The sequence below is a fragment of the Rhinopithecus roxellana genome, chromosome 17 (assembly GCF_007565055.1).
Source record: "Rhinopithecus roxellana isolate Shanxi Qingling chromosome 17, ASM756505v1, whole genome shotgun sequence".
In the NCBI taxonomy this organism is placed as follows: Eukaryota; Metazoa; Chordata; class Mammalia; order Primates; family Cercopithecidae; genus Rhinopithecus; species Rhinopithecus roxellana.
In genome coordinates, this window is record NC_044565.1 from 112,249,146 (window position 1) to 112,274,615 (window position 25,470).

Genomic DNA, 25,470 nt, shown 5'->3' on the forward strand with positions numbered 1-25,470 from the left:
CTGGGTGGACACCAGCTCCAGACAGGAGGCACAATATTGTGTCCTGTGGCTGAGTCCCTCTTAGGGCTGCTGGGGGTACAAAGGAATCATCCAGCAGCACCTGCCAAGGCCATTACCATCATCTCATTTCATCCTCTGAAGACCTTGATAGGGAGGGATTTTTCCTGTGTCATGGATAAGAGAAGAGGAGCTTGGGACAAGGTCATGCACCAGTTTGGGCCTGAGATAAAACTGAGCGTGCTGGGACCAGAGTATATCTCTGGAGACCAGGATGGGTGGGCAGCCCTGATGTCCACCCGAGAGCAGTGCCCCTGGCAACTATAGTAATCCTCTCCCTCCTTGCAGGCCTCGGCCCCCCTGGGGCTGCGGACAGGAGCTCTGGTTGTGCTACGTAGCCTGTGGAGCCACTGGGGCTGCAGCCGCCGGATCTGCTCCCGGGTGCACCTAGCTCAGCCCTTCTCCCTGCAGGTATGGAGTCAGCTGGGGAAGGCTGGGAGTACCTAAGGGGGCTGTCCTAGGCATCTTGGCAGTCTGGCCTTCGAAGCCACTGCAGGGATAGCTTTGCCTACTTCCAGTGGGCTGTGTGCAAGTTTCCTGGTAGTCCAGCGCAGGCCACCTAAGAGCCTTGTCCTGGGCAGGAATACATCGTCAGTGCCAGAAGCTGCTGGGGCGGCCGGCAGACCCTGGAGCAGCTACTGCAGCCCATCGTGCTGGGCCAATGGTAGGGGCATGGGATCATGCGGTCTCAGGGGCAAGGCAGGCAGCCCTTCAGCACCAGCTTCTGTATCCCCCTAGTATACACACACTAGCAGCCCTCCCTCACCACATATCCTGGGGTCATCTTGGATAGTTCCAGGCACTCACCTTTCCAACAGTCTGAGTGTGAGAATATGGCACAGAGGCATGGAAGGGACTGGGGGTTATAGAAGCCATCCTCTGTCCTGGGGCTGGGAGGGGGAAACCCCCTCACCTTTTAGAAAGCTCGGCTTTCCCACAGCTGTTTTTGTGTTTGGTCCCTTCATTCTGTAATCTGTGTCTCTATCTCAGTACTGCTGTCCCAGACACTGAGAAGGAGCAGGAGTGGACCCCCATAACTGGGCCTCTCCTGGCCCTCAAGGAAGAGGACCAGCTCCTGGTCAGGAGACTGAGCTGTCATGTCCTGAGTGGTGAGGGTGAACCAGATCTGGGCCTTTGGGGGCGGGTCCCTGAATCGTCCCCTCTCTCTGGGTCAGCCAGTCACCAGGGTTCTCCATTCCAAGTGAGTGTCTGCACGTGAGACCCTCTATGGTACCTCAGGGACAGCTGAAGAAGAATGGAACCCTCCTCCTACAGGAGGAGCAGGGCAGCCAGGGCTGGCATGAGGGAGCAGCTAAGTGCATGCACAAAGATGGTGGCCTGAGGCCAGGAGGCTGCAGCTGCTTCTCAAAGGCCACACCCAGCCCTGCCTTCTGAGTGGAGTCTCCTTAGCTTAGATGGGGATGGTGTGAACTGAATGGAATGATACGTGTAAGGGGCTTAGCACAGCGCCTGCGCAGAGGGCCCTTTTAGAGAGATCTATCAGTATCTTCTCCAGTGGCCCTCTGTAGTAGAAGCTGTGGGTTGGTGTGTGGGCCCCAGGACGAGATCTAGGGAAAGGCCCCCAGCTCCTGGCCTGGCTCTCAGCCTGTGTGATAAAAGCCACTGCTCTGGGCGTACATTCCCCATCCCTGGGGTGGAGTTGGGATGTGTGGCCAGGAAGACTTGCTAGATAATGGAGGGACCAGGCTGCTGGGCCTCAAGCCCTGACCAGCATCTCCACCCCCCACCCCGCCCCACTCCAGCCAGTGTGGGGAGCGCTGCGGTGATGAGCACCGCCATCATGGCGACACTGCTGCTCTTCAAGCACCAGAAGGTAGCGGGTGCCACGTGGTGGGGACCTGGGCGGGGGGAGGGGTGTGGCTCTCCTGCTCAGGCCTGCTCTGCCCACCCAGGGCGTGTTCCTGTCACAGCTCCTGGGGGAGTTCTCCTGGCTGACGGAGGAGATACTATTGCGTGGCTTTGATGTAGGCTTCTCTGGGCAGCTGCGGAGCCTGCTGAAGCACTCTCTGAGCCTGCTGCGGGCGCACGTGGCCCTGCTGCGCATCCGCCAGGGCGACTTGCTGGTGGTGCTGCGGCCTGGCCCAGGCCTCACGCAGCTGGCACGGCTGAGTGCTGAGCTGCTGCCCGTCTTCCTGAGCGAGGCTGTGGGTGGTGAGTCTTGAGGTGCACGGGGTAGGTGGGATGTGTGTGCAGCGGTGAAAGGAACAGCTCCATCCTCATAATGGACCCACCTCCCCCAGCCTGTGCAGTGCGGGGGTTGCTGGCAGGCAGAGTGCCGCCCCAGGGGCCCTGGGAGCTGCAGGGCATATTACTGCTGAGCCAGAATGAGCTGTACCGCCAGATCCTGCTGCTGATGCACCTGCTGCCGCAAGACCTGCTGCTGCTAAAGGTCAGCCCTCCCCTACGGCCCACTTGCTCCTAGGCCTTCCCCTCTTGGTGGCAGGAATGGCCCATCCCTGCCCAAGCCCTACCTCTGAAACCTCCTGGGTGGTAGGTCTGGCCTTGCCTGGCCTTTGGCTAGGCCCCTGACCACGTGCCTGGCTTGCCTGAGGCCATATGGGTGCTTTTTTCTCCCCAGCCCTGCCAGTCTTCCTACTGCTACTGTCAGGAGGTGCTGGACCGGCTCATCCAGTGCGGCCTCCTGGTCGCTGAGGAGGTAGGCAGGGCAGCTGGAGACAAGACCCTTCCCTTGGGCCTGGCATCCTCCAGCCTCACACCCTGAGTGCCAGCTGCCCCAGGCTCCTCCTCTGCCCTGTGTGTGCTGTGGTGGTGGACTGCCCCTGGCCTTACAGCGGGGAAGCCTAGCTCGCATCTCTGCTCCCTGTGCCTTGGGAATGGCCACCTATGCCACGGTTCTGTGTCTCTCTCTGCATAGCACTGGACATGTGTGCCTCTGAGGTTCTCTGCACACCTCCTGCTCCCCACATTTCTTGGCAACACGGCCACTGCCCTTGAGGGTGGGAGTTCACTTCCTCCCACTCTGCAAGTTGGCCCAGCAGGTGCTGTGGCATGGCTCTCGCCATCCTCTTGGGTCTCTGGGTCTGCTTTTACTGGATTCACCAGCATGTACCTGGTCTGGGGGTATAGGGTTGATCCCTGGCCAGCCTGTCAGAAAACTATGGCTCCATGGCCCCTAGACCCCAGGCTCCCGGTCAGCCTGTGACACAGGGCGACAGCGACTGAGCAGGAAGCTGCTGTGGAAACCGAGTGGGGACTTTACTGATAGTGACAGTGATGACTTTGAAGAGGCCGAGGGCCGGTACTTCAGGGTGTGTTTCAAGAAGCTGCCCCTGGAGGGAGGTGGTAGGGAGGTGGTGGGGAGCTGCGCTCACCCCGGCCTGTCCCCCCCAGCTCAGCCAGCAGTCACACTGCCCAGACTTCTTTCTCTTCCTCTGCCGCCTGCTCAGCCCACTGCTCAAGGCCTTTGCACAGGCTGCCGCCTTCCTCCACCAGGGCCAGCTGCCCGATACTGGTGAGGCCCTTGTTCCCTTGCAGTCCTCGAGGCAGGCTGTCGGTGTAGGGCGCCAGGTCTAGGTCTTCTCTTTTCTGCAGAGTCGGGCTACACAGAGCAGCTGTTCCAGTTCCTCCAGGCCACCGCCCAGGAAGAAGGGATCTTTGGTGAGTCCCAGCCAGTCAGCCCAGGCTCCTGGAGGCAGGGGTGTTTGCTGGTGGTTGCTGCCCCCTGCCGGACAGTGACAACCCAACTCTAGAAGGAGCGCTGCAGAGTTCAGAGGGTCTTCTGTCCAGTCTGAGCTCTATCCCTCCCTGGGCTGCTGCTTTACACAGGAGGAGAGAATCCTGTGCCCAATGGCTCCCTGTCCTCCCTACCTAGAGCCTTCACCTCTCTCTCCTCTCCAGAGTGTGCGGACCCAAAGCTCGCCATCAGTGCTATCTGGACCTTCAGAGACCTAGGGGTGAGAGGAGCCTGTGTCACCATCTTCTGTCCCCCTGTTCCCACCCCGATAGCGTGGCTCAGGGAAACCCAGCTATGTGCCCATCACCCCACAGGGCTGGCCTGATGGTGTCTCATTAAGACCCTGGGATTTACTTGGTGTCTTCCAGCAACAGACGTGGTGATGGGTTGGAGAAGATGGGATGGTTTCCTGCCTCTTGGTCTCCCAAATCACTGGTTCATCCTTCTAGGTGGGGTATTAGGGCTGCTTTGAGGCAGCTTTTGCACAAACACTGAGGTCGAAGGGGCCAGAGGTCTCACGGCAGGTTTCTGGGGGACAGGCTTGGCCCTGGGCCCGGTGGACACAGTCTCTGTGTTGAGGGTACTCATGGCCCATCTTTCATGGCCCAGGTTCTGCAGCAGATGCCGAGCCCTGCAGGCCCCAGGCTCCACCTGTCCCCTACTTTTGCCAGCCGGGAGAATCAGGAAAAACTAGAACAGTTCATCCGGCAATTCATTTGTAGCTAGAACTGTGAGAAGGAGCCTGTGCCGAGACTTCTCAGCCACACAACACAGCTGTGTCCTAGAGCCAGAAGACGCAAGACGGAGAGGAGGCTGCAAACCCTTAGCTGGTCTATAAATATAATCATTGAGGCTTGATTGTCCCTTGCCATCTCTTGCTTTCTCCCTCCCTTGATGTGATAAACAAGGGGACCAGACAGGTTGTCTTTTCCCAAGCCCAGGAGTATCTTTTTGGCATATGCGTGTGTATTTGCTCTCTTCTTCCCCAGTCCCACAAAATGCCCCGACTTGTCCCATGAAACAAAGCCCAAAAGAAGACAAACAGCAGAAGCCAAGCTGCTGCTCTGGCCTGACAAATTTATTGAAGAGAGCTCTGTCCTTCTCCCTCTACCCAGAAGAGGCGGCTTGCAGGGCTGGCACCTGCCCATACCTGTCACTGGGCCTTTCCCTGGGCTAGGCTGAGTGGGAGCAGATGCCCCCATCCTATGTCCAGGGCCTGTGCAGGAGCCATCACACCACCTTGTTGATGATGACACCTAGTTCTTCAATCTCACACTGGACTTCATCCCCCTTCTGCAACAGAGCAGGCCATGAGGGTGTCAGCCCTTCCGTCAGACACACGCACATCCACACAAGCCTGTACTTCTCAAGTCTGAGCCAAGCCTGCCAGGCCTTCGGGCCCTTGCTCTCTTTCCTTTTCGCTAACCTACCTTGAGAAACACAGGAGGTTTCCTGAATACACCGACACCTGGGGGGGTCCCAGTCAGGATGACATCCCCTGGGTAAAAGGTGACAAACCTGGAGCAAAGCAAAAGGACCCGGTGAGACCAGGGGCTGGCTGAGGTGGCCACAGCCAAGGGTGGAGGGCTCAGCTCAGCCTCCACATGTGGGTGGATGGAGTGGGACTGGCAGGACAGGCCCTGGCACTCACTGGGAGACCCAGGCTATCAGGTCCTCCGTCTTGAATACCATCTGGTTGGTGTTGCTGCTCTGGACTACTTCCCCGTTCACTCGGCAGCAGATCTTTAAGTTGTGTGGATCTGAAATGCAAAGATGGTACCTTGGGGTTATCCCTTTTCCCCCTCAAACCCCCCAGTATTTCACAAACACAACCGTAGCGGAGCTTTGTGACTTGCCAGGTGAAAGGGCTTTGTGCCCACATTGACTCAGTGCTCTACGTTAGAACTTTCAGTATAGACATTGGCCTTTTCAGGCCTCCCTGCATCCCCACCAAGAGCACCAGGCAGTAGTCACAGGGATGAGTTGAGAGGATGTTCCAGACTCTGAAGAGGGAGAGAAAAATGGCTCGGGTTTTTGCCTTGAAAAAAAAGGGCATCTGTCTACAGCATAGGATGACACCTGTAGATACAAAAATGCCGCCTGGGCAGGGCCAAGCCTGGTGCTCATGCCTGTAATTACAGCACTCTGGGAGGCCAAGGCATGTGAGAACTGATTAAGCTCAGGAGTTCAAAACCAGCCTGGGGAACGCAGTGAGTGCTTGTCTCTATAAAAAATAATAAAAACAGGCAGATGTGGTGATGCATGCCTGTAGTCCCAGCTACTCAGGAGGCTGAGGTGGGAGGATCGCTTGAACCCTGGATATTGAGGCTTCAGTGAGCTGAGATTGGGCCACTGCACTCCAGCCTGGATGACACAGTAAGACCATTCCAAAAGAAAAAAAAAAAAAGACTTAGCATCTACAAAGCAGTGAGGTAATGGTTCTAGCCAGGAGAGTGAGGCCTCATGTACTGGATGCTGGCAGGGGATGGATTAGTGTAAGAATATCCTGGCTAACCAGCACTTTCAACTGTTGGTGGTGGTCTTAGTGTTCTACTCCCCTTAAGTAGAGCAGCTGAAACACAATTTAACTTTCCTGCGGACTCTGCATGGGGTGCTGTGAGATAATGGGGTCTTTGGCATCCTGGCATGGCTGGCCCACATGGACACCCCCCCGTGCACCACCTCCACCACAGTTGTGGGCGGCTGTGTTAAGAGGCTGCGCTCTGCCCTCTGGGGCACTGCCCCCGTCCTGGCGCTGTCTCCTCACTGTGTGTGGTCAGTGCTGTTCTGTTTCCACAATGGCTGGGTGAGTCACACTGGCTGTCGTCTCCTGTACTGTGGAAGATGCCAGGGCCTTGTGATAACTATGCTCCATGATGCTCAACTTAGATTGTTTCAGATGGTGGCAGCCACGGGAAGCCTGATCCACCCATCAGCTCAGTGTTGTTTGTCATTTACTTCATGCAGTTTCACATCCTCTGCAGTTGTGTTCCCTCTAGGGACCTTGGGAAGGAAGCCCATGGGAGAACTCATGGCTGAGGATAAGAGACTTGCCCTGTGTGGAGTCAGCAGTGAAAGGGTGGCCAGGGAGGGCAGGTGCCGCATGTACCTGAACCCACGCTCCTCCCTGGAGCACTGTTCATCTGTGCAATGGTAGGTATAAGGGGGCAGGGACCAGGGACCTACCTGCTACACTGTCCTTGGTCACCAAGGCAGGGCCCAGAGGGCAGAAGGTGTCGAAGGTTTTCCCCAGCAGCCACTGTTTCCCATTGCGTCTCATTTGCCAGTCACGAGCACTCACGTCATGAGCCACAGTGAAGCCGGCCACGTGGGCCATGGCATCTGTGGCCTATGGGGCAGGGGATGTGGCCATACAGGAGGTTAGATCATGGGTGACACCAACACCTATGGCAAAGGATCTCTAAGCTGTTATCCCGTGTTAATGGCCAGAGCCAGCCAAAGGTGGGTGAAGGGCAAGGCAGTGTCAGGGAGCAAGGAGGCTGACCGCTTCCCAGGGTCAGGGACAGCTGGCACTGTGTGTTGGTGAGCGAGGTCAGCACTGGGAGAGGCAGGAGCTGGGGCCTCTGCTACACTCTGGCCTGGGAGCCCAACTTTCCACCTCACCTTGATGTGCTTGCCTTTCTTTCCAATGACCACGGCCAGCTCCACTTCCCAATCTACTTCCTGTAGGGTGGGAGAGGAACAGTGAGCTGCAGTGGCTTCGGGGCCCACTGTCCATGCTGAGGCTGCACACGGTGCTGAAGGGCGTGGACCTTTGTCATTAGGGCTTGGGTGCCAGCACGTTTGCCATCACCACGAAGCAGAGCCAAGTGAATGACAAGGGAGGTGTGGCTTGTAGACTCATACATTTTGGGCAGTGGCAGAGAGCATCACGGGATGCAGGCACAGGTCCTCTCCCCACTGTGACTGCAGAAGAGGAACGTGTCCAGCGCACTGAGTTTAAAAGTTACTCTGGATACTTTTAACAAAGAATAAATACGAAGTAATATCCTCTAGCAATACATAACCTTCCTGTGTGTCAGGCACTATTCTAAATGCTGTAATGTTATTAACTCACTTTAGTAAGAAAAAGATTGACCCCACAAAGGACTTGAGTAAGCAATTCACAAATAGGTAATGGACATGGCCAGACAACATGAAAATATGCTCAGCCTCTCCCATAATCCATAAAATACAACTACAAAATAGATATAATTTGGCCTTTAAAATTGGCAGCTCTTTCTGATGATAACCAGTTGGTATGAGTACACCTGACACCTAGATGTTGGTCTCTAATACCACTCCCCATTAAGAAGCACCGGGGCCAGGCGCAGTGGCTCAAGCCTGTAATCCCAGCACTTTGGGAGGCCGAGACGGGCGGATCACGAAGTCAGGAGATCGAGACCATCCTGGCTAACACGGTGAAACCCCATCTCTACCAAAAAATACAAAAAACTAGCTGGGCGTGGTGGCGGGCGCCTGTAGTCCCAGCTACTTGGGAGGCTGAGGCAGGAGAATGGCGTGAACCCGGGAGGCGGAGCTTGCAGTGAGCTGAGATCCCACCACTGCACTCCAGCCTGGGCAACAGAGCGAAACTCCGCCTCAAAAAAAAAAAAAAAAAAAGAAGAAGCACCAGGTTCCTCGGGGAAATGGCTAATTCCAGGTCCAAGACAGTACATGATAAGCCTAGAACATCTTGGTCAAAAAGCTAGGATATACAAAAAGTGACGGGAATGGAGTCAACTTGAAGGCCCCTCACTGGCCAAACTGAAGTCACCTAAAGAATGTAAATGACGAATTACAAACAATTGAGTAAAAACAAAAATCATGAATTCACAGTGATACTGAAGACACAGGAATAAAAAGAGGAGAGGCAGCTTTTCTTCATAGAAGAATGCCAGCCAATAAAAACAGAAAGCATGATTGAGAAGAGTCATTGATCTTGGCCGGGCGTGGTGGCTCACGGCTGTAATCCCTGCACTGCGGGAGGCCGAGGCGGGTGGATCACCTGAGGTGAGGAGTTCAAGACCAGCCTGGCCAACATGGTGAAACACTGTCTCTACTAAAAATACAAAAATTAGCCAGGTGTGGTGGTACACACCTGTAATCCCAGCTACTCGAGATGCCAAGGCAGGAGAATCACTTGAACCCAGGAGGCAGAGGTTGCAGTGAGCTGAGATCATGCCACTGCACTCCAACCTGCACAACAGAGCGAGACTCTGTCTCAAAAAAAAAAAAAAAAAAAAAAAAAAAAAAAGGTCATTTTTCTCTAACCCCCAATGCAATAATGGATTCAGTCAGGATGACTACAGGATCGCTGGATGAGAAGCTACGGGGCAGTAAGATAGTTATGTGATCTCAAACTACCACTCACAGACTGCTTATTAATTACAAAAATAGAAATGCATCTTCACAATGGAGGGACCTAGTGAATGTCAGCTAAACCAAGTGGTCAAATTCTGGGACCACTGACATGAACCTCCCAGTGGGATGCAATGGGAAATCTGTAACATCTTTGTAGACCTCTTGATAAAAATGCTTACGCTGACACTAATCATGAAGAAACAACCAGACAAACCCAGGGTGTGAAACATGCTATGAGACAACTGGATTCTTCAAGGAAAGGGCAGGGAGCGTGTTTGAGATCAGGAGTTGGCAAACTATGGCCAGCTCACCATCTCCTATAACAGTTTGATTGGAAACCCACCATTCATTTCTGTATCGTCCCTGGTGGTTGTCACACTACAACAGCAGAGTTGAATTGCTGCAAAAGAGACCATCTGACACTCAAAGCCTAATATTTACTAATTGGCCCTTGATATGGTTTAGCTGTGTCCCTACCCAAATCTCATCTTGTAGCTCCCATAATTCCAACATGTTGGGGGAGGGCCCAGTGGGAGATGACTGAATCCTGGGGGCGGGTCTTTCCTGCGCTGTTCTCATGACAGTGAATGGGTCTCACGAGATCTGACGGTTTTAAAAATGGGAGTCTCTCTGCACAAGCTCTTTTCTGCCTGCTGCTATCCATGTAAGATGTGACTTGCTCCTCTTTGCCTTCTGCCATGATTTTGAGGCTTCCCTAGCCACGTGGAAGTGTAAGTCTAATTAAACCTTTTTTTTTTTTGTAAATTGCCCAGTCTCAGGTATGTCTATCAGCAGTGTGAGAACAGACCAACACAGCCCTTTAAGAAAAGGTCTACGGAACCCTGTCCTAGATTGAAACCACTAAAGAGATAAAACTGAATACAGTGTGTGGCCTTGGTTGATCAAGGAGCAATAAAAAAAGTAAGCAAATTAAAAGTTACCTTTGGGGCAGTCAGCAGTACTTCTGATTGGGAATTAGGGCAACTGGATTTTATATTAAATATTATTCAAGTTAATTTTCTTGGTAGTGATAATGGTGGGATGGTCATGCAAGCCACTGTCTTTATTCTTAGGAGATGCCTACTTAAGTTTTTCTGACTAAATTGTCTTAATATTCCCAATGTATTTTAAAAGGTCTCCTTCACCCCACCCCCTGCAAAAAAAAAAAAAAAAAAGTGTACGTTTGCCATGTGGAGGGCAGGGAGAAGGCCAGGGAGAAAAAGGAAATATAGCCAAATGTTTACAATGAAATAAGGTGGAAAAGTTATCTGGACGTTCACTGTATTACTTTCCCAGCTTTTCTAAAATTTCCAAGACATTTCTAAAACAAAAATCAGAGAGAAAAAGTAACCAGTGTTAATAAGGGTATATACACTACTAGTGGATGTGTGAGTTGCTTTTACGATCTTTTAAAAGGCCAGTTGGCAGAATTTTTCAAAAGTTTTGAAATACTGCCTATACTCTGACATATTTAAATTCTAAGGGTTTATTCAAAGGAAATAATAATGTATTAATGGACATGCAAAGCCTTTTCTACATAAGGATGTCTATTGCAACATTTATTTATAGAAGCTGAAAACTAGAAACAGTATCCAGCAATAAGGTAATCGGGAGTAAACTAACCTATATAACAAACTCCATGGTACCCTAAATATGTCACGGAGAATATTTAATGTCACGAGAAAATGCTCCTGATGGAGTCTTAAGTAAAAGAGAAGTGTATGTACAGTATAAACATATACAGGAGTGGAGAACACTGGGAAGATAGACAGAAAAACACTAATATTGGAAGCCCTGGGCATGGGATTATGGGTGACGTAATTTTTAAATGTTTGTCTCCATTTTACCTACAGTGAAGGTGTATCGCTTTTGTAATCAGGAAAACATGCACATTAACTTTTTTTTTCCAAGGCCACCGTTATGACTGAGCGTATAATCCCCTAGTTTCTGCTGAATGCACTATTGAGCAAGAGCTGGCTCCAGCAGGCTGAGTACCGAGCTCAGAACGCCCTTGCGATGGCCCACTGACTAGGGAGGGCGTGGGGAGGCACTGACCTGGCTCTCTGGTGGGAGGACCACCTCATCATAGGGCCCCACGATGGAGCTGGCAAACTTGCTGAAGATGATGGGCTCCTTGGGCACGGGCACGTTCTGTTCTTTGCAGTGGTCCACATAATTCATGCCCACACACACCACCTTATCTGGCCGTGTGACTGGAGCCAGGAAGGTTACCTCCGACCGTGGCAGGACTGGCAACTGGGCAGCCAAGGCTCTGTAGAGACCACAACAGGTGAGAGGGTCTGGCTGGGAACAGATCAGCAACCCCGGCAGGCTGGGCAGATCCTGCAGCAGCTATAGGTTTTGCTTTTTGAAATATAGTTCCTAGCTCTATCAACCATCAGAGTCAGTATGAAAATCAAGCCGAGCTATTGTCCTTTGATATCAGAGCAGGGCTTTTATTTTTCGAGTCTTGATTTCCTCTCCCGCTTAGGTAACTCATATCCATGTAAAAGATACAAACTGGAATACACAGAAAGGTCTGCAGTTTGAATACACAGAAAGGTCTCCCGTTCCCCTTCTGGTTCCCCTGTTCCCCTGGCTCTTCGCAGCTACTCTATGGATATTCTTCTCCCAGCCTTTTGTACGCACATGACAGCACCAATCTTTACACTTTTGACAAAAACAACTGCTTTTGGAGATCTCTCCTTAACAATATGGAACAATACACAGAGGGCGTCCTCTTTATTGCTTGTGGCTGCCTGTTACTGCTGTATAGAGATATACCCAAGTCCCTAATGAGGCACATGGAGGTTTCTAATCTTTGCGGAATATGGCAATATGGGAACATACTGTTAATACTGTGAGCCGTGAAACATTTGTATTTTTTCCCATTTTAATAGATGAAAACAACATCTTAACGTGTTTTTAATTTATTGTTCATCAGCTCCTTAGACCAGATTCTGTAGGGGTCCAGGCTTCAGGGACGCTCTCACCTAATCTAGTCCAAACCCAGGAACTGTCTTGTAGAAAACCTCCCTGCAGTCCTCTCTCCTTGTAGGAGCTGGGAGCCTATATCACTCCCCCGGCTGCATAAGATGCCTTTTAGGACCCCCTGGCCCAGACCCGTCAGTCAGTCCAGGACTTCCTTCCTGGAGGAGGCAGTGTGATGAAGTAGAGAGTCCTGGTTCCAGCACCAAATGTATGGCCTTGAAATTGTTAATCACCTCCCCTAGGCCTCAGTTTTCTCCTCTGAAAACTGAAGATGTTATTACGTAAGATTTCTAAGGATCTTTTAAGAGAACAGGTGAGAAATAAAAGGTGGGGTTACTCTGCTCCCTTGCCAAAGAGCTACCTGCTGGTGCTGTTTCCCAGAACAGGAATGCAGTGGGAGGGTGCGGGGGGACCAGGGCAGCTGCTTCAGGGCGATGCTGCCCACTTACTTACCTTCTTGCCACTGAGAGGGTGGCCTCTCCCTGCTCTAGGAACTGTGTCATCGTCTTCGGGAGTGTGGGGTCAAAGGCATTGAGGTTGATAACCCCTCCACCATTCCCTGTTTCCAGGCCCAAGTGAGGCCCCACCAGGTGGGGTGCCTGGAACTGTACTAGTCTCATGTCTCTGGAGGGTTGAAAGGGCCACTTCTGAGCCTGCAGCAGAGCTGTGAGCAACCTTCTTCTACCAGACACCAGCATCAGAGCCTGCAGAGAAAAACGCAGGATCCAGGAGACGGAGGATCCCAGAGCCATCATCAGGATCCCTGAAATTCCTAGGACTATAGCCCAAGGCCCTTTGCCCCATCAGCCATTCCCTGCATACCACACGGGAAGTGGTCCAGGCTTGTATTTTACCCTGGTTCCCTGCATACCACATGGGAAGTGGTCCAGGCTTGTATTTTACCCTGCTATACTTCATAAGGTGAAACTAGAGGCGCCCTCTGGCTGTTGCCTCAGGGACAAGGCTGGTTACCAGCGCTCCAAGAGAACCCCAGGCCCCACTGACCGTTCCCTTCCCACGTGACACACACATGCAGGTTCATTCCAACCTTACAGCGGTCCCCTCGGGTAGCGCGCCCTCCCTTTACAGAAGGGGACACTGAGACTCGAAGGGATGACGTCAGGTGCCCAAGGTACCAGTCAGAAAGTGGCCCTGGGGTTTCTGCAACAACCACTATGTCACACGGCCAGAGCTCAGTCCAACTCTGCAAGAGTCCGTAAGCAAAGGGGCGGCGACATGAGGTGGAAAAAGCAGCCTCCATCAAACAAAGCCTGAGACATGGGTGTGCACGTCGGATCCCAAACCACCGTCCACTCGCCTGGAACCCATGCCGGTTCCCCAATCTCCCACATGCCCATCTCCTTACCCCGCAGTTAGTGAGGCTCAGAAAGGTCCCCCCGTCGGTGTGGTCAGAAGCGGCTGGGGGTCAGGTCCCAGTTCTGCGCTCCGCGGGAGACCCGCGCCACGGACACCCTTCCGGCCTGACCCAGCCAGGCTCGTCCTACCTGGCGGCGGAGGCCGGTCCTCCTGCGCTGAGTTAGGGCTCGCGGGGCCGGAGGTCAAGGGCGGCGGGCGCCTGAGCACTGGCACCAGTGACCGCAGCCAGCCGGGGAACTACAGCCGCGGCGAACCCAGGGCCGCTGGGCGCGTACTCCAGAGAGAAGCGGGCGCGTCCGATGACGTCACAGGCAGTGGCCTCCAGCAGGGCGCCAATCCCAGAAGCGCGGGCCCGTTGCGGGGCGGGCGGCTCCGGGGTGTTCCGGCTCCAGGCACAGCCCGGCGCCTGCCGCATCTTCTGGAGACGGTGGCTCTCGGAGCGACTCTGTACTTGCCCGAGCCCGAGAGTGGGCGCTGCCCGAACGTTTGTCCCTGTGCTCTTCGCTGGCCTCATCCAGTCTGTCCCTGTTCTGGGCCTGACGCCGTTCCCGTCTTCCCATCGGTGGGGAAAGTGGTGGAGGAGACCGAGGCAGTTGCTGGGTGGCAGAGAATGATTTGTGGCTTCTTATTCTGACGGGTGTGGTTGAGGAGGGGAGGGATGACTGCCCCCGTTTTACCTACGGGGAGCCTGGCGCCAGAGCTGTTTTTCCAGAGTGACAGGCGGTGAGCAGTGGAGCTGGTGTTCCTGACCCCAAAGCCCGGCGTTTCGCAGCCACTCAGCAGCACCGCTGGGCGCAGGTGGGGAAGTGGGGAAACGGGGCCCCGTCCCCTGCAGGGGGCGGGCGTGCAGGGAGCGGCGGCTGAACTCCACAGACAGCCACAGCTCAGCTCTTCAGCTGCCGTCTTTGAAGAATGTGAGGGGCTCTGGGCAAGAGGCCCCCACATTACTCAAGGACCGGATCGTCAAGAGCTTGACTTGCCGCACGAAGGAGTCTGGACCTTGTGTAAGTGCACAGGAGACCGCTGGAAGGTCCTCACTGGCGTGCCATGGCCCGACTTCTATTGGAGAAATTTTTCTCTGGCCACCCGTCTAAGGAAAGGTGTCTGGGTGGGTGGTGCAGGTGAGAACAATGGTGCTGTGGTGGGTGGCGGAGAAGGTGAGTGTCTAGAGATGTTCAGGAGGAAGAACTGACAGCTTTGGATGACAGGAGGTGGAAGTGAGAAGGAAGGAGGTACGAGGCCGACTCCTGGGTCTCTAGCCCGGTAGGTGCAGGGCTGTTCATGGAGACAGGGCTTCTGGAGGAGCAGCAGGTCTGGGGAGAGGATGGTGAGCTCCAATTTGCATGGGACGTCCAAAGGGCATTGAACGGTGGGCAGTCGGAGCCATGGGTCTGGAGCTTGGGACTTCAGCCTAGCTTGCAGAAGGTAACCACAGATACAGAAATGGAACCTATGTCTGGGCGCGGTGGCTCACGCCTGTAATCCCAGCACTTTGGGAGGCCGAGGCGGGCAGATGACGAGGTCAGGAGATAGAGACCATCCTGGCTAACACGGTGAGACCCCGTCTCTACTAAAAATAATAAAAAAAAGGGCCGGGCGCGGTGGCTCAAGCCTGTAATCCCAGCACTTTGGGAGGCCGAGACGGGCAGATCACGAGATCAGGAGATCGAGACCATCCTGGCTAACGCGGTGAAACCCCGTCTCTACTAAAAAATACAAAAAATTAGCCGGGCGAGGTGGCGGGCGCCTGTAGTCCCAGCTACTCGGGAGGCTGAGGCAGGAGAATGCTGTAAACCCGGGAGGTGGAGCTTGCAGTGAGCCCAGATCATGCCACTGCACTCCAGCCTGGGCGACAGACCGAGACTCCGTCTCAAAAAAAGAAAAAAAGAAAGAAAAGAAAAGAAAAGAAAGAAAAGAAAAGAAAAGAAAAGAAAAGAAAAGAAAAGAAAAGAAAAGAAAAGAAAAGAAAAGAAAAGAAAAGAAAAGAAAAGAAAAGAAAAGAAAAGAAAAGAAAGGAAAGGAAAGGAAAGGAAAGGAAAAGAAAAGAAAAGAAAAGAAAAGAAAAGAAAAGAAAGGAAAAGAAAAGAAAAGAAAAGAAAAGAAAGAGAGAAAGAAAGAAAGAAAGAAAGAAATGGAACCTATGGGGGTGGCTGTGATCAGGGGGATGTGCTGAGGAGAACCTGGCACAAGCGTTTCACTAAGCCATGGCTCCCAAAGGCTTTCTGAAAAGCTAAGGTGCAGCCTGGAAGAAAATATGTGCAAAGGCTGTATTTGATAAAAGACTTGTATCCAGAATATAGAAAGAACACTTAAAAATCAATCGATAAAATCCAACAATTCAGTTTTTTAAATGGACAAAATATTTGAACAGACAGTTCACCAAAGAAGATAACACAGATAGAAAATTAGGACGTGGAAAGATGCTCAACATCATTAATCATTAAGGACATGCAACTACAGCACAATGTGACACCTTCTCACACCTATACCTACGAGAATGGACAAAGAAGACTGATTATAAAAAGTATTGGCAAGAATGTGGAGGACCTGGGATTCCTGTACACTGCTAATGGGATTATAAAATAGTACCACCAGGATCGAAAACCATTTGGCAGTGTATGAAGAGAGTTAAACATACACCTACCGTATGATTTAGCCATTTCAATCCTGACTCTTGACAGTACTGAATTTTATCTTAGCCCTTTGCTCCTAGAAATAGTGAAGGTTAAGGAGTCCCTCCACTCTTTTGTTCCAGAAAACACCCTACTGGAGAGAGCCAGTGACTTCCCATATAACTTGGATGAGCCTCCCAGATGCTCCCTTGTTTATCTATGACCAGGCCAGACACAGACCCTCTAAATTCCCAGTCTTGGCATCATAAATGATTAACTGGACTGCTTGTCCCCACAGATCAATAAGAACAAAATACCTGTGACTAAACTTTGGTTCAGATTCTCTCCTCCAAGCCCCCGAGCTTTGGCCCAACCGCAGCCTCTGCCAACCCACAGCCCTCCTGAGGGTCCCTCCTGAGAACAGGCTGTCCGCAGGGTACAACCTACTCGATGGTGACCCTCTTGCTCAGCCCACTTTCCCATAATAGTTCTCTGTAGCCACGTTGACGCCTCCCTATACAAGATCAGCCCTTTGCCTAACCTCGGAGACACTTGAGGATCATATCGTCAGACCGTTTCCCTACTGTAATAGTCCCCCCCACACCCCACAACAATCCTTTTTAATAAATTCTCTTTTTACAGAATCCAGATTTATATTTTTGTTTGATAGTAATTACATGAGAAATAAAAAAATATGCTCATGCAAAGATGTATACAGAAATGTTCCCAGCAGGCCTTTTGTAAAGTCTCCAAACTGGAAACCACCTGGTTTTCCAATAACAGGTGAATGTGTAAACACTGTGTGGCCACACTAGGGAAGGCTTCTCAGCAATAAAAAGGGACACATTGTTGATGCAGCATGGATCTAGATCAAGATAATTATTCAGAGTGAGAAAGGTCGTTTAAAAATGAGTACATGAGGAATTATTTCCTTTGGATAGAGTATCCTTGGGGGATGTCTTCAAAGACCCCCACTGGATGCATGAGACTGCCATAGTGCCAAACCCTACATCAGCCATGTCTTTTCCTACACATACCTGCCAGTGATCAAAGTTAATCCAGATGAAGCTAATCTGGTGCTACACGGTTGCTGTCAATCAGAATACGTTTCTGTTGACATCTTCCACTCACAAATCTCATGCTTTTTCCACCCTACCCAAGCACTTCTCACACACTGTAGCCTTAACTTTGCCCTTTTGAGGTGCGACAGCAAAACTGGCACAAATTTCTTTTTCCTTCTTCACAATTTCATGGATAGAAGATTCTTTCTGTAGATCTTAGCAACCTTATTATGTGATTTTGTTGTCCTGGCAGTTTGAGAGGGGCACATGTTAGCAAGAAGGAGCACAGCCTCCCTCTCAGGTGCTCTGTCCTGCGTGTACCCTGGGCTAGACACACCCTCCTCTGGCTTGCTGTGGTCTTGCTTCACCCTGCGATGCAGGGACTCCATCCACAGCCCTCTGTCCAGGAGCACCCAGGGTCTGCTTACATTTTTTCAGGGACAGGGAGCTCACTGCTGTGTGGGCGGCTGGGCCCAGTACTTTATGGGGAGGGGGAGAGTGGAGGGCAACACTGTCTTCAAGTGTCACCACTGTCCTGCGCACATTGAGCAGCCCAGGTAACAACGTGCCCTCGGTGTTCTCTATGGCTGGGTAGTCCTTCCTGTCAGAATGTGCTTCCCGTGACAACCAGAAGCCTGTGACTCCTAGCTGGTAGAAATGTCCTCCGCTTGCCCCTGGAGCTGTGCAGAGCACATCTTATCCTGCATTTTCTAAAATGTTTGAATAAAACCAGCGTGTCATTCCTCTGCCACCTCTCCCCTAGTTCCCTTGTCTTTCTTAGACCTCAGATCATTCTGATAATCTCCTTGGGGTAGATTCAATGACTTGGTCATCATCAGCTGTGCCTCTTCCTGCTGGAGGATGGGGTGTTTGCATGTAGCTGAACTATGGCCTTGCCATGAGAACTGTTTTGGCCAACGCTATGGGGGTAGGAGCATCATAGACCCCTTACAAGGCTTCTGTAAAAGCCAGCCTGTGTTTGTCATGTCTCTTTTCCCTCTGCTACTAGATGGAATGCTCTAAATAAAAACCAGACTCTGTCAGCTTGTGTCCCAGAGTTAAAACAACATGGATCGAGCCACAGCCAACTCACATTGGATGTGGAATGTGAGGGAGATGACACTGAGATTTGGGAGTCTTTTGTTATTGCAGCAAAACTCAGCCCCCATCCTGACTCATACGACTCGTTTGCCAAAGTGTCGTAGAAACTGGGATATCTCACCTTAAGAAGATGTGAATGGTCTGGAGTAGGATAGTATGCCCAATTCCTTGTCCAGAGATGATGGAAACGTCTATGAATTCAGCGTCTCTTACAGAAGCACATCATTTGAGTGCAGCCCATTCCTTATGTACATGAACAGCTGGCAGAAAATGACTTTCTCATTCTTCACCTAAGCAAAACAGCATCTGCATCTGAAGAGACCACTTGCCCTTCACTGGCATTAAATTTCATCCTACTGACCCTGACCTATTTCCCTAGGCTGTAGGGCTAACTTTTTGAACATTGTATTATGAAATTTTCAAACACACAAAAGAGTTGAAAAAGAAAAGTACAATGAAAACCTGTATACTCACCACCTAGACCTTAAAATTTATATTTTACTGTAGTTGCTTTATCACATGTCTATCTATCCTTCCATCTATCTATCAATCCATCTTGTCTTTTGATGACTTTCAAAGTGAGTTATAGACATCAGTACACTTTCCCTGCCCCCCTCAAACATTTCAACATGCATACATTGGCTAAAGTTCAATATTTATTTGTTTTTTTAGGTATATACAGAGTTCTAGCTGTCCTGTTCCATCCAAAAGGGGAAAACCAAGAAGAACTTGTGAAGTTAACATTTCAGAGACAGGGGATCACTAAAAGGCTGAGCCTTAATCATAGGACTGTGATTACTCTTCTGCCCTTTGCCACCTTACTACGACATTATTAAAGGGCCTACTAACTGCAGTTCCTCTTACCCAGTACATCATGTCTGATATCAAGAAAAAATTACAAGTCATACTAAAAGGCAAAACACAAAGTTTGAAGAAAAAGAGCAAGCATCAGACCCAGACTCAGATATGGCAGGAGTGTTACACTTATCAGACTGGGAATTTAAAACAACTACAACTCATATGCTAAGGGCTCTAATGAATCAAGTAGACAGCATGCAAGAACCTGTTAAGCAGAGAGATGGAAATCCACTAGAGATCAGCAACACTGTTATAGTGATGAAAAATGCCTTTGATAGGCCCATGAGTATACCAGACATGGTTGAAGAAAGACTCTCTAACCTTGAGGATATATCAATAGAAACTTCCAGGACAGAAAAGCAAAGAAGAAAGAGACTGAAAAAGTGAAATGGACTATTCAAGGACTGTGCAACAACGACAGGAAAAATAAATAAATAAATAAATAAATAAATAAATAAATAAATAAATAACATACACATAATGGGGATGCAAGACAGAGAATAGAAACAAAGAGAAAGAAACAGAAAAAATATTTAAAACAATCATAGCCTGAGCAACATAGGGAGACCCCATCTCTACAGAAAAATGAAAAAATTAGCTGGGCATGGTGCACACCTCTGGTCCCATCTATTCAGTGGGGTGAGGTGAAAGGATCATGTAAGCCTGGGAGGTCAAGTCTGCAGTGAGCCATGACTGCACCACTGCACTTCAGCCTGGGTGACAGAGTGAGACCGTGTCTCAAAAAATAAATAAATCGATGTGGTGGCACACACCTGTAGTCCCAGCTACTCAGGAGGCTGAGGCAGGATGAGAGCTTGAGTTGGTACAGGAGTTCTGGGCTGTAGTGCACTATGCCGCCTGGGTGTCTGCACTAAGTTTGGCATTAGTATGGTGTCTTCTGGGGAATGGGGGACCACCAGGTTGCCTAAGGAGGGGTGAATTGGCCCAGGTCAGAAATGGAACAGGTCAAAATTCCCTTGCTGATCACGCCTGTGGAAGGTTCCAGCCTGAGCAACATAGCCAGACACCACCTTTTAAATAAATCAACAACAACAACAGATGACAGAGATTTTCACCAAATTAGTATCAGGCACCAAACCATAGATCCAGGAATAAATGCTAAAAAAATAACCCACCCAGGCACAGCATATTCAAACTAGAAAAATCAAATATAAATAAAACACTACTGGAGGCCAAGGCAGTTTGATCAGAGGCCAAGGTGGATATATCACTTGAGGTCAGGAGTTCGAGACCAGCCTGGCCAACATGGCAAAACCTCATCACTACTAAAAACACAAAAATTGGCTGGACGCAATGGTGGGCACCTGTAATCCCAGCTACTTGGGAGGCGGAGACAGGAGAATCGCTTGAACCCAGGAGGTGAAGGTGGCAGTGAGCTGAGATTGTACCACTGCACTGCAGCCTGGTGACAGAGTGAGACTCTGTTCCAAACAAACAAACAAACAAAAACAAAACAAAACTATTGAAAAAAGCCAGAGGAAAAAGCCACCTTACCTACAGGGAGCAAAGAGAAGGATAACAACTGCCTTCTCCTCAGAAACCATGCAAAGAAGAAGAGTGTGAAGTGAAATATTTAACATCCTGAGAGAGAAAAAATAAACAACCTGGAATTCTGTACCCTGCAAAATTATTCCTCAAAACTGAAGAAATACAGACTTTCTCAGACAAACAAAAATTGAGGGAATTTATTGTCAGTACATGTGTCTTGTAAGAAATATTGAAAGAAGTTCTTCAAAGAGAAAGAAAAACATACAAGTCAGAAACTTGGATCTATATAAAGAAAGAGAGCACTGAAGAAGGAATGAGTGAAGATAAAACAGAAACTGTTATTTTTTAAAATTCTGAATTGATCTAACAGATAACAGTGTTCAAAATAATAATAGCAACAACATATTCAATTATGTATTCATATATGTGTATATATATCCACAGAAACATATATACTTAAGTATGCTTATGTATAAGTGAAATGAATGACAGTAGTGATATAAGAGATAGGAGGCAGGAGTTGGGATTATTTTGCTATTATAAGGTGCTTGGTACAACCCATGAAGTAGTATATGGTATTTGAAAATGGACTTGCATTAGTTGTAGACGTATATTGCAAATCTAAGGAAAACACTAAAAGAAGTGAAAAAAATAAGAAGAAAAATATTTGTTATAAAGAAATTGTCTTCATCCATTTGGGCTGCTATAAAAAATACTTTAGACTGCATAATTTATAAATAAGAGAAATTAATTTTTCATAGTTCTGGAGGCTGGGAAGTCCAAGACCAAGGCAATAGCAGGTTTGGTGTCTGATAAGGGCTCACTCCCTGTTTCCAAGATGGTACCTTCTTGCTGTGTCCTTGTGTGGTGGAAAAGATGAACAGCCCCCTCTCACCTATTTCATTAAAGCACTAATCCATTAATGAAGGCTCCACCTTTATAACTTCATCACCTCCTAAGGGCCTCACTTCTTATATTCGTGATTAAATTTCAACATATGAATTTTGGGGGAACATATTCAGACCCTAGCAGAAATATGCAGACAATTTATTTATTTTTTGGTCATATAAAATGCTGAATTAAAATAACAAAAGGCAAAAAAAAAAAAAAAAGAGTGGAAGACAAAAATAGAGGAACAAATAACAAGGCAACAAATAGAAAAAACAGTAACAGATATGGTAGATATTACTCTAGCAATGTCAATAATCATTTTGAGTGCCAATGGGCTAAATACACCAACAAAGACAGAGATTCTGCAAAGCAAAAAAACTATCAACAGGGTAAATCCACAACCTATAGAATGAAAGAAAATGTTTACAACCTATGCATCCAACAGAACTCTTAATATCTAGAATCTATAAGGAACCTAAATCAACAAAGAAAAAGCAAACAACCACACTAAAAATGGGCAAAGGACATGCACAGACACTTCTCAAAAGATATCTGCACAGCCAACAAGTATATGAAAAAATACTCAATATCAAAACCACAATGAGATATCATCTCATAGCAGTCAGAATGGCTATTATTAAAAAGTCAAAAAGTAACACGCTGTAGAGGTTGTGAACAAAAGAGAATGCTTATACACTGCTGGTCAGAATATAAATTAGTTCAGCCACCGTAAAAAGTAGTCTGAAGATTTATCAAAGAACTTAAAACAGAACTACCGTTCAACCCAGCAATTCTGTTCCTGGGTGTATACCCGAAGGGATATAAACCATTCTACCATAAAGACACATGCAGGCATATGTTCATCGCAGCACTATTCATAACAGCAAAGACATGGATTCAACCTAGATGCCCATCAATGATAGACTATATATACACAATGGAACACCACAGAGCCATAAAAAAAGAATGCAATCAATGTCCTTTGCAGCAACATGGATAGAGCTGGAGGCCATCATCCTAAGTGAATTAACACAGGAACAGAAAACCAAACAATGAATGTTCTCACTTATAAGTGGGAGCTAAACACTGAGTATACATGGACACACAGAAGGAAACAGCAGACATCCGGGGCCTACTTAAGGGTGGAGGATGGGAGGAGGGTGAGGATTGAAAAACTACCTATTGCGTACTCTGCTTGTTACTTGTGTAACAAAATGGCCAGTACACCAAACTCCTGTGACATGCAGTTGACCCACGTAGTAATAAACCTTCACATGTACCCCTTGAACGTAAAATAAAAGGTGGGAAGAAAGAAATAAAATAAAATAAAAGAGATTGCCAGAGTAGATTAAAAAATCTGACACAACTATATGTAGTCTACAAGAAACCCGTTCTAAATATAAAGATGCACCTAGATTAAAATTAAACGGATGGTGAAAGATATACCATACTAATACTTATCAAAAACATCCCCAGAATATCTCCATTAATTTCAGGCAGAGCAGATTTGAAGAGCAAGGAAAGTTACCAGAGATAAAGAGGGACATTACATAAGAAAAAGGAGTCAATTCTCCAAGAAGACATAACAATCCTGAATGTGTATATGCCCCTAACAACAGAGCATAGAAATATGTGAGGGAAGAACTGACAGAACTGCAAGGAGAAACAGGTGAATCCACTACTAAAGTTGAAGACTTCAACACTCATTGATCAGAAATCGGCAGACCAAGCAGGCAGAAAATCAGTAAGAACATAGTCGAACTCAACAACACCGTCAATCAGCTGGATATAATGACCATCTACAGACTACCTCATCCAATAACAGAAAATTACACATTCTTCTCAAGCTGGCATGGAACATTCACCAAGATACCACATTTTGGGCTATGAAACACACCTTAACAAATTTAAAGAATATATGTCATATACTGTGTGTTCTCAGACCACAGCAGAATTAAACTACAAATCAATAAAATAAAGACAGCAGGAAACCATCAAATTACCTGGAGATTGAACAATACTCTTTTAAGTAATATCTGGGCCAAAGAAGAAATCTAGGGAAATTAAACAAGATTTTGAACTAATGAAAGTGAAAAGACAACTAATTAAAATGTGTGGGATGTAGCAAAAGCAGTGATCAGAGAGAAATTTATAACATTGAATGAATTAAAGTGATTATTAGATTCTATATTAGAAAAGAAGAAATGTCAAAGATCAGTAATCTAGGCTTCCACCTTAGGAAAATAGAAAAAAGAACAAGTTAAATCCAAAGTAAACAGAAGAAAGTAAACAATAAAAACTAAAACATCTCAATGAAATTGAGAACAGGAAGTCAGTAGAGACAATCAGCAAAATCAAAACCTGTTTATTTGAAGGTAGGTGAAACTCATAAGCCTCCAGCCAGGCTAAGAAAAAAAGGAGACACAAATTACTAATATGAAAAATGAAAGGGGTGACATCACTAATGTCCTTTTATGGATATTGAAAGGATCATAAAGGGATATTATGAAAAACTTGATGCCCACAAATCTGATAACCTAGGTGAAATGAAACAATTCCTTGAAATACACATTCTGTCAAAACTCATGCAAGAAGAAATACACAATCTGTGCTGGGAGATGGTGGCTCATGCATGTAATCCCAGCACTTTGGGAGGCTGAGGAGGGAGGATCTCTTGAAGTCAGGAGTTTGAGACCAGCCTGGGCAACACAGTGAGATCCTGTCTCTACAAAATAAAAAATGTGATGGGTATGGTGGTGTATGCCTGTTGCCCCAGCTACTTGGGAGCTGGAGATGGGAGGATTGCTTGAGCACAGGATGTCAAGGCTGCAGTGAGGAGTGGCTGCACCACTGCACTCCAGCTTGGGCGACAGAGTGAGAGCCTGTCTCAGAAAAAAGAAAAAGAAAAAAAAAGACAATCTGAACAGGTCTATCTGTGTTAAAGAAACCAAATCAATAATTAATAACCTTTCAACAGAAAGCACCAGGCCCAGATACGTTCACTGGTGAATTCTACCAAAAATTCAAGGAAGAAATTATGTCAGTATTCTACAGTCTCTTCCAGAAAATAGAAGCAGAGAGAATACTTCCTAACTCATCCTAAGATGCCAGTATTACTGTAGTACCAAAATCACACGAAGCCATTATAAGAAAAGAAAACTATGGGACCAATATCTCTCATGAACACAGATGCAAAATTCCTCAACAAAATACTAGCAAGTAGAATCTAACAATGTAAACAAAGAATTATACACCAAGACCAAGAGGGATTTATCCCAGGTATGCAAAGCTGGTTTAATATTAAAAACTTATTTAGATATATAAATTATCACACCAACAGGCTAAAGAAGAAAAATCACATGATTATATTAATAGATGCAGAAATCACTTTTGACAAAATACAACACCCATGATAAAAAAAAAAAAACAACAACTCAGTAAACTAGTACTAGAGGGGAACTTCCTCAACTTGATAAAGAATATCTGCAAAAATCCTACAGCTAACATTGTACCCAACAGTGAGAAACAGCTTTCCTGCTAAGATCAGGAACAAAGCAAGCATGTCTCCTCTCACCACTCTTTTTCAACACTGTGCCAGAGTCTTAGCTAATGTGATAACACAAGAAAGGGAAATAAAAGGTATACAGATTGGAAAGGAGGAAAAAATATACTCTCTGTTTGCAGATGACATGTTTGTCTATATAGAAAATCTGAAAAGAAAAAACAAAAAAATTCTAGGCTGGGCGTAGTGGTTCACACCTGTAATCTTAGCACTTTGGGAGGCCAAGGTGGGTGGATCACTTGAGCCAAGGAGTTCGGAGACCAGCCTGGGCAACATGACAAAACCCTGTCTCTACCAAAAATACAAAAATTAGCCAGGCATGGTGGTGTATGCCTGTAATCCCAGCTACTTGGGAGGCTGAGGTGGAAGAAT

General features: G+C 48.1%; 2 protein-coding genes across 10 annotated transcripts in view; one reads left to right on the top strand and one right to left on the bottom strand.

The window, feature by feature from the left end:
* GPAT2 (glycerol-3-phosphate acyltransferase 2, mitochondrial) overlaps positions 1–25,470 on the top strand; it is a 61,848-nt gene that overhangs the window by 8,992 nt on the left and 27,386 nt on the right. For 4 of the 7 annotated variants that reach the window (XM_030920751.1, XM_030920754.1, XM_030920750.1 and 1 more), the window contains 11 exons: positions 346–468; positions 639–721; positions 1,048–1,166; positions 1,821–1,891; positions 1,971–2,229; positions 2,319–2,467; positions 2,657–2,734; positions 3,216–3,347; positions 3,430–3,550; positions 3,631–3,696; positions 3,937–3,992. In XM_030920751.1, the coding sequence (XP_030776611.1) occupies positions 346–468; positions 639–721; positions 1,048–1,166; positions 1,821–1,891; positions 1,971–2,229; positions 2,319–2,467; positions 2,657–2,734; positions 3,216–3,347; positions 3,430–3,550; positions 3,631–3,696; positions 3,937–3,992 (1,257 nt within the window). The remainder of the gene's footprint in view (positions 1–345; positions 469–638; positions 722–1,047; positions 1,167–1,820; positions 1,892–1,970; positions 2,230–2,318; positions 2,468–2,656; positions 2,735–3,215; positions 3,348–3,429; positions 3,551–3,630; positions 3,697–3,936; positions 3,993–25,470) is intronic. The other 3 variants (XM_010362067.2, XM_030920755.1, XM_030920753.1) reach the window with 2 other exon arrangements.
* Positions 3,271–13,797, bottom strand: LOC104682167 (fumarylacetoacetate hydrolase domain-containing protein 2A). Of its 3 annotated transcripts, XR_004054251.1 has the most exons (9): positions 13,494–13,797; positions 12,581–12,831; positions 11,192–11,408; positions 7,397–7,456; positions 6,959–7,121; positions 5,424–5,532; positions 5,203–5,290; positions 4,923–5,065; positions 3,271–3,986 (listed from the first exon to the last, which is right to left on the bottom strand). XR_004054251.1 is itself a non-coding variant. In XM_030920757.1 (8 exons), exons 2-8 carry the CDS (start codon positions 12,823–12,825, stop codon positions 5,003–5,005), a joined length of 945 nt encoding a protein of 314 aa, XP_030776617.1. In that variant the 5' UTR covers positions 12,826–12,831; positions 13,633–13,797; the 3' UTR covers positions 4,830–5,002. The 3 variants fall into 3 exon arrangements, 2 of the variants coding, with proteins under 2 accessions (XP_030776617.1, XP_030776616.1); XM_030920757.1 differs by lacking the exon at positions 3,271–3,986 and having other exon boundaries at positions 4,830–5,065; positions 13,633–13,797; XM_030920756.1 differs by lacking the exon at positions 3,271–3,986 and having other exon boundaries at positions 4,830–5,065.